This window comes from Drosophila simulans, chromosome 2R, assembly GCF_016746395.2.
Source record: "Drosophila simulans strain w501 chromosome 2R, Prin_Dsim_3.1, whole genome shotgun sequence".
NCBI lineage: Eukaryota > Metazoa > Arthropoda > Insecta > Diptera > Drosophilidae > Drosophila > Drosophila simulans.
Window position 1 is genome coordinate 3,802,377 of NC_052521.2, and position 8,481 is coordinate 3,810,857.

At 46.0% G+C, this 8,481-nt stretch overlaps 2 protein-coding genes across 3 annotated transcripts; both read right to left on the reverse strand.

Annotated features, from left to right (window-relative positions):
* Nucleotides 1-1,255: 1,255 nt before the first annotated feature.
* LOC6733218 (trichohyalin) lies at nt 1,256-3,589 on the reverse strand. The gene is made up of 2 exons (XM_002080245.4): nt 2,770-3,589; nt 1,256-2,357 (listed from the first exon to the last, which is right to left on the reverse strand). Exons 1-2 carry the CDS (start codon nt 3,268-3,270, stop codon nt 1,344-1,346), a joined length of 1,515 nt encoding a protein of 504 aa, XP_002080281.1. The 5' UTR covers nt 3,271-3,589; the 3' UTR covers nt 1,256-1,343.
* A 139-nt stretch (nt 3,590-3,728) lies between these two features.
* Nucleotides 3,729-8,105, reverse strand: LOC6733219 (tetratricopeptide repeat protein 7B). Of its 2 annotated transcripts, none has more exons than XM_016167457.3 (9): nt 7,775-8,105; nt 7,432-7,714; nt 7,178-7,289; nt 6,181-7,120; nt 5,557-6,105; nt 4,692-4,789; nt 4,511-4,624; nt 4,250-4,446; nt 3,729-4,189 (listed from the first exon to the last, which is right to left on the reverse strand). In XM_016167457.3, exons 1-9 carry the CDS (start codon nt 7,902-7,904, stop codon nt 4,057-4,059), a joined length of 2,556 nt encoding a protein of 851 aa, XP_016026091.1. In that variant the 5' UTR covers nt 7,905-8,105; the 3' UTR covers nt 3,729-4,056. The 2 variants fall into 2 exon arrangements, with proteins under 2 accessions (XP_016026091.1, XP_002080282.1); XM_002080246.4 differs by having other exon boundaries at nt 4,692-4,819.
* Nucleotides 8,106-8,481: the final 376 nt, after the last annotated feature.

Sequence of the window (8,481 nt, forward strand, 5' to 3'; positions counted from 1 at the left end):
GCGAGTGTGCGAAATAGAAACAGTATTTACGAAATAGGACATCTTTTAAAGTCAATAGGATTTTTTATGGCGAACCAAATTCAAGGCCTATTATCCTTTTAAACGATCTACTCTTTTATAAGTTGTCTTGTTGCAAAAGTTTGTACAAATATTTGCTTTTGAAGTCATAGTCTACAGTTCAATTCTCCAAATCTGTGATTCCCCAAAAAAAAAATTTGCAACCCAAATTAAACAAAAACGATAGGAAATAACAAGACTTATTAAAAATATGAAAAAATATCAAACGATTGTTCAAAAGTGTGGGCGTGGCAGTTTTGGTCGGTTTGAGGGCGTTAGAGTGGGCGTGGCAACCCTTTGCTCTTACTTATTCGGTACGCTTTAGTAAAATATTTGTTAGGCCTCTCATTTATTTCCTAAGAAATATTTTTTACTTCTTGTGGCTCATTTTACCACCCTACCATATATCTACATACATATATAACTTTTCCCATATTAGTTTATAAGTAATCTTTCGGTGGTGAAGCGGATGAATATAATCGCCACGTTTTGTCATTTTCATGGTTAGTAAAAACCCCCCACGCTATAAATTCCTAGAGCAGGCTACTCAATGCGTAGGCAACTCAGACTTTCAAATCTTCACTAGCTATTCAACAAAATGTCACCGTGCATGAGCACGACACTTGTTTCAATTTCAAAACCACCGCAACAATTATGCACTTGAGCTCTAAAGCCGAGAGAGCAGTTAAAGTGTTAATCTAATTAACTTTGATAGAGACTAAAAGCTTGAACCCAGGAAGCGACCGCTGGCCTAGGTCGACGATGAATCAGACTGAATGGGGTCTGATAACCTTGTCTCAGTTTGGGATGCATGTGCATCTTCTGTTTAATTCGCGGGGCTCTTAGTCACTTGGAGTATTTGCACTACCGAAACGTGATGTATGCGAAATGAGAGGAAACTAAGGGGTCTTTCCTCTTGGGACACTGTCCCACTTCAAGGCCTTTGACTGAGGCTCACTCTGCCCATTCGTACACATATGAACGTGCTCTGCAGTTCCTGGTTCAGGGTGGGGTACACCTTTGTCTCCATCCAGACATCAACCTCCTCACCCGGTGTACGGCTTTTTTATCACTGTTCGTTGGGCGATAAAATCCAAATCTATGCATCGGATTCCAATCATACATGACTAAGCTTAATACAAAAAAAGATACATATTCCGTAATATGTATCTACAAGATAAATATACAAAAATAGAACTACACGTATTAAATGACTTTAATAACATAAAACCAGCAACAATTTGTATATATGTACATAACCATCAAAAATTCATCTTCCAAACAAGTTATTCCCTGGCAGATTGTTCGAAGAGCAGGCGACCCAGCTTTATCTGCTGCTGGACATATGAGTTGAGCGCTGGATTATCCTGGCCCACCGAGCCGCTAATAGCACCTTCGGGTGTGACCGACTGGCGCACCAGCTCCCGCAGACTGGCAGAGATCTTGGCGGTACGGAAGCGATCATTTTGGCGCCGTTGGCGACACTCAACGAAACGCTGGGACTGATGGCGTTTGCGTTCGATATCCTCGCGGAGCTGATCCCTGCGCAGCCGCTCCTCCTGCTGTCGCTCCCGCCAGTGCTCCTCGTGATGCACCTGCTCCATGTAGTTGTCGAGCTGCATACGCTTGAGGTACGACTCCATCAGCTGGCCACGTAACTCGTCCGCCCGTCGCAGGCGTTGCGTTAGCCGCATGCAGATGTCGCGCTTACGCAGCGTGTCGTCCAGGTGCTGCTCCTCCTGATGCACGGTGACCGCCTCGCTGCGACGCAGCTCCTCGCACCGCCGCTGTGAGATGTTAAGGTCTCGCTCCAGCCGCCTGGCCTCCAGTCGCTTCTTGACCGCAGCGTCCTTGGCGTTAAGTGCTCCACGCAGTCGCTTAAGCTCTGCCAGATCGCGCTCGGCCAAAGCCTGCAGTCGCGCCTTGGTCACCAGGTAGTCCTGGAACTGTTTGTCGTGAACCGCATTCTTGTAAGCTTCCAGTTGCTCCACGTGAAGAAGCTGGCGCTCAAGTCGCTCGTTCTCCCAGAACTTGCGCGCCAACCAGGACGTCTCCTTATCGGCGGCCTGCTGCCTCCGCTTCTCTGCCATGCAGTTCAGGATCTTCTGGTCGTGGCTGGGGACCTGCTGATATGCGGCTCGCACCATTGGTGCAAGGCACAAGTTGGCCATCGAGCTGCACAACGAGCTCTTCTTGATCTGCGGCTGGCAGGACACAACAGCCAAATTTTCTTGGGATTTGGACTTGGCCCGTCCGACAATGGAAAGGTTGTGTGCGTCGTTGAGGGGGGCCAAGAATTTCTGTAAAGGTGGCAAAGAATTAAAGGTAGGAAGGCGACTTTTCCCAGATCGGGCACCAGCACCACGTAGCGGCGATTACATTTGTTGCTTACTGACGTCTTAATTGGTTAAAACGTCGTGAGCCAAAAATAATAAAAGTGACAGCAGTTTGTGGACGTTAGAGTGGGGTTTTAAATTCTTTGAAACAAACTTGCAAAGTTGGGCGGCGATAGATCCACCGTGCTCTTTACGGACAGACAAACGACAAAATGTATTTTACATATCTATGAAAATAAGCAACGTGGCAACGATCAAACCAAATTTGCAGTTTTTATAACTCCTTAGATCACAGTGTTCATTTAGACAGACGGACGGATCTCTAAAATAGCTCGTTGTCCAATCTCATAACCTTTTTCATGTTATCTGAGCTTACTTGAAGCATTTTGCAATCCTTTTGAGCACGGCGCCTTCGACGATCCTGAGGAATTGGTTGTACTTTCTGTGCAGGCTGCTTCTCCCGGGACTCGCAACTGCGACTTCCTGCGCTCTTCGACCGCCGAGTCCTGCCCGAGCTTGCACTTCTTTTCTGACCGTCGAAGGATCCCCGCCTGCTGGGGGCAAACTTTCGCTCTGTTGGCGACCTGGATGCACTTCGGTGGCAGCTTGCACTTTCCCGTCGCTGCAGTTGCTCCAGGGTCTGAATGTCGTTTTCCAGTTGCAACAACTCCTTGACGCTCGCCGGCCGCTGAATGTCGCGTCCACTCGCGGACCCGCTGCTGTGAGAACTGTAACAGTCGCAGTGGCAGATGTCGCAGCAGCTGTCGGCCAACTCCAGTTGCTCAAGCAGATGCAAGTGCTCTGCCTTGGACCGTCCCTGGTCTTTGCTTTTGGCCCGCGACTCGCTGCGTCCGCGACGCTTTCGTTTGGGCGTCATTATGCTTGTGCAACTAATCGGCCATTAAGATTAAAGTGGCTGATCTAACGGGGCCAAAGTCTAAAGTGGCACACCAAATGAATCGCCCGGGAATTTTTAAGAGTGGCGTAATAAACCCAAATTCCTGTGCCTGTTCCGCAGCGACACTTTCGCCTGGCTTGTTTATATTTTTATTGATTAGTTGCCCAGGGCAACGACACAAGCGCACCGAACCTGAAGGAAAAGGGGCCCAACTGCAAGTGTAAGCTCCTTGGTAGTTTTAAGGTCTAAATTTGGCCTTTAGCAGAGAACACGGATATTAACGGCGTCAATTAGCTTGTACGGAAAGTAAAAGGCCATATGGTAAAAGCGAAACAAGCTTTAATACTAATCAGACTGATTTTTTAAGTAGAAAATGCGAGGAACTTAAGAAAATCGAATGCTGCCATTTACCGATACACAATGATAAGATGAAATAATTTCACGAAATATTATATATTTATATAATAACCAATTTTGTATGTAATTAACAACACCTAATAGAGTAATCAATTTAACCAACCATCTCCTTAAACGTTATTGATTAAGGAAGATAGAAGAATTGATCATTCACTTAATACAGCCAAGCTGAAGCTTGGTAATAATTTACACACAAACAATATTAAAACATTTGTTGCTCAAAAACTGCGATACAACAATTTATACACTGAAGGAATTAGGAAGTATAGTTATAGTATTGCTGTTGACTTTGAGGTTTGTCAAGCTTAAATCTGCTACAAACAAACCAGATTAGACACGAAAGTGTTCCTATTCAAACACCAAAGGTATAGAAGTAAAAGGTAGCACCGGACATGATGGCTCTAGCTGCAGCGACGTGGCGAAGCAATCGGCTGAGGCATGGAAATCGCCCAGGATCTCCATCACCTTTCCCAGTGAGAACCTGGTAAATTTGTCAAGATGAGTTTGGTTTTAAGTACTGAGCATACGTCTTGAAGCTTACCAAATTTTTGGACAGCTCGGATCCAGTTTTGCCGCATCTTTCAGCATTTTTTCAGCCAGTCTCGGTTCGCCCAGTATCAAATGCGCCTCCCCCAGTGCACGCAAAGCCTCTGTGTGATTTGGGTTGGCGGCCACGGCGTTCAGGAAGCATTGCTTGGCGTCAAACCATTGCTCCAAATAGACATGCACTTGACCACGCTAAAAGTATGGTACTTATATTAGTTAGAGTTGGAAAGAAATAAATCAAGATTGAAGGATTTACCATAAACATAATCTGATGCGAAAGCGGATAAATCTGTGAGGCTTCGTGTATGCAGTTGAGTGCCTCGTTGGGCTGATCAATGCGCAGATAGACATCAGCCAGCAGAAGCCATATCTGAAACGAATCCATTTAGCCGCATTAAGTACATTATCTTGAATATTAAACGAAACTAAGAACGCACTTCAATCTGTAGCATCCAGGGTCGTCGAGGTCCAGGACGCTGCGTAAATGAGCTCAGTGAGCTTGCTGCTTCACTCAGAGCCTGTTCAACGCGGGAGACTGCAGCCAATGAAGCCGCGTACACAGAATCTTTAAAAAGCGAATTTCATATTAGTTCTTTCGACAAAAGCTTATACATAACGAATAGACAAAAGGTTGAAACGGAAACAAAGATAAGACGATAAGGATAGACAACATTTTGAGATCATGCAAATATGTTTTAGAAGAGGGCCAGAATGGTAATATTATCTCGCCTAACAAGTAACGAGCCAAAAAAATACTCTAGTACTTAATTAATAATATGTTTTAAACTTATTTCGGTTGTCGCAAATACCGCACAATGGTATTTTTGTGACCTCCGAAGACATAAATCGAAGATTGTTGCATACAAATCTTTTTTCATACCATACTCTTTAAATAAAAGAAGAATGTACAAATGCGGGTGCGTTTAGAGGAGTACTTAATGGTATTTACAAAATGTTATGGAAGTGTTAATAAGAATAGGAAAAAGTAAAGCATGGGAGGAAATCAAAGATCGGCGAATTTAATATAGGAAACTACAGAACCAGAAAAATTGGAATGAATGCGAGTCCCGGTGTTGACCAAATTCGATATACTGGCAAAATCGAAGCTTGATTAAACCGGAATTTTCTTAGCAAACTTACAATTATTTATGCGAGTTTGATTTGTTTGTTATGTATATTACATAGATTCCGCAGAGTTTGGGATACAGATATATATACGAGTGTATATACACAGAACATTCACATTATTAGATAGAGAGATATGAATAAGTCAGATGCAAGCGGCAGCTATCGAGTTCTTACTTGAATCCTTGTCGGACATCTGTGAGGAATGTGCCAAGTGAACACCACTCTTGGTATCTGAGTGCTTCTCCTCCTCTCCCGCTAGCTGGGCCTCGTAAACGTCCCGCCACACGGCCAGCATGTGCTGCACAGTGCCCAGCGCCGTCTCCGCGTCTTCTAGATGCAGCTGAAGGTGTGCCTTAACGTGCAGTAGCTGCAGGTTATCGGGAAACTCGTGTAAAGCATCCTCCACAACTCCCAAAGCTTCACGAGGTCGTCGCGACGCAGTCAGCAACAGTGCGAACAGGTGTAGACATGGCGCATGTTCCATACGCAACGCCAGCGCGAAACGGATATGAACCAATGCGTCCGCCAGCTGTCCAAGAAGCGCGTACTGCAACGACAAGTAGTATTCCGCCAGGTGGTCGTTCCCATCGAACTGCACAGCGCGCTCCAGGGCGTCCAAAGCCAGCTTGTGACACGCATCTCGCTCGCTTTTTAGGTTTGACTGGATGGCTAGCTGTTGGTGGCCGATGCCCACAAAGAGTTGGCTTCGCGATGGTCGCAGGCCTGTAAATGGAAGAAGTGAAGTTTGGAGAAGCGTAATGAAATTTGTTTAAATCTATAAACTCAATGTTATCTTACCCTTCACTTCGCGCTTCAGCGCTTGCTGAGCATAGTCAAGACCTTGCTTTACCGTCTCCAGACTCTCGTAGCAAAGGCGAGAAGCTAACAGACAAGGTAAAGGATCACTAGGAGTCAACTTCATTGATTCTTGTAAGACCCTTAAAGCGTGCGAGTGCTTTTCGGCTGCCATCAAACTTAAGCCGTACTGCCGCCACACATGCTGTTCACCGAAGCTAAACTTTAGCGCCTTCTCAAAGGACTCATTTAATAGCTGGACGAGCCCCCAGCGCACAGTAGCCAAGGTAAGGAGGTCATAGACAGCCGTAACGTTGCCCATAGCATGCTGACGGGCCTGTCTAAACTCAGGACTCTGCGACAAAACTGTATCCCTCACAGCCAGTGCCTCGGCTATGAGTAGCAATAGAATCACCTCTTCCTGCTGGTTCCGAGGGTTAAACTGCTGGCGGGCTGCGTATTTACGCGGTTTCCAAAGTTTCTTGGAGGATCCTCCTCGCAGCGTCCCACCTCCAGATTTTCCGGTAAAGGGAGGCGAGTAAATCGTGCCCGAGACCCCTCTCAAAAGGACCTCAGCTAGCTGGCGGGCCAGCGTGAGGCGCAACGATTGAGTAGCCCGCGTTTCGATGGCGTTTAGCATGATCCGATACCGTTCAACGGCCTCTTGAAGCTTTTCCGTCTTAATAAGCACTATGGGTGCCCGCTGTAGCGCGGTCTCTAGTATGGCGCCCATTTTGCGGTTCATTTCCAGTCCACTCGGACCACTCGCCGGTATAGTACTGCTGATGGCAAAACTGCTGCTCGACGGCTGCACAGTGGAGGCGTTTACATTCAACGTAGAACCAGCTGTCGAGTTGTTGGACGAGCCACTGCTCCCACTAACGAGATCGTATTCCTGCAGATAGAGCAGCCCCAGATCAGATGCGCGCTCAAAACAGCTAATCTGGAATAAGAAATTAATAAATTAGTAACGTTTTTAAAATGAAATCGAGGATTTTACCATTTCCGTGTCCTTCTCGGCCTTCTTAAACTTAGATGACGGCTTCGTAGTCTGCTGCTCCAGGCACAATCCCTTGATGGCATACGACTCCGCAAGGATCTTCAGGCTTCGGCTTTTATATATATATGTAAGCAGAAGTAAAAGGTTAGTAAATTTGCTCTTAATTAAGAGTTGTTGTGTACATTCATCTTAATTTGCAAGTCCCCATGCAGTAGATGACAACATTTTGAGTAGAAAACCAATTGCCAACTTACAGGGTCAACTCCTTCTCGGCAAGCGTGTTGAGTTCTGCCTTGACGAAATTGTCCAGACTCTGCTCATACTCGCCGCAGGCAAAGCACAGCTTGGCCAGCAGCAGATAGGCGTCCAGGGCAATGCCCGCCTTCTGGCCACTCTCACCCAAAGCCAAGTGAAGGAAGCGCCGGGCCTCCGTCAATCCAGACTTGGCGCGCCCAAAATTTGAGTCTGATGCGAGTGCGTTCTCCTCCAGGTAACTCTCGAGACGGGCTTCCCCCACCAGAAAGTTGGCCAGGCACTCTGTTGCACGAAAGAAGGAAGTCATTGCAGGAGTACCGTCATCAGCGGAAACCTTTTTACCATTGTGCGGGGACCCGGTCTTCAGTTCATCCGTTAGCTCGATGACCCGTTGCCACTTGCCCTCGCTGCGACAGCTCTCAATCAGGGCCTCCACTTTGGTTGTAGTGTTACGCATGTTCTTGTTGGCCATATGTCCACTGCACGTATAATGTTGTCACTCTATGCTTGCTGTGTGTGGCCAGTGTGTGCCTGTGCTCGCTGTAAAGCGGATTTCTAAGCGCCTAAAGCGGATTCCTTCAAGACTAATCAAATTGTTTTGCAAACATTGGAGTTATCTGTTTTCTCGCTCTTCTTCTTTCTCACATATGGCCGCATCTGTTATCGACAGCAACTGTTATCGGTAATCCGCTAACAGCGTGCTGTAAAGCGATTTGTGTACCAGTGCTGCTAAGACATCTGGGGTCCGTCCTCTGTTAGCTGCTAAAATGCTAACTCTCGGTCAGCTGTTCCATATTTTTTTTTCCACATTTTATTGTCACAAGCGTGTGCAATCCAACAGAAGCTGTTCATGGTGTTGGTTGAATCGATAAGACCTAGTGTTGTAGCTCTTTCCTAATAAGATGATACCTCTGGTCGCCAAATAGAACATTATCAATCCCACATATTAGCAAGATGTCTTCATTTTATGTTGTTTTCTCACAACAGTTATAAATATATCATATATGGTTTTATGCATATATGTACATACTATTATAAACTACAATGTT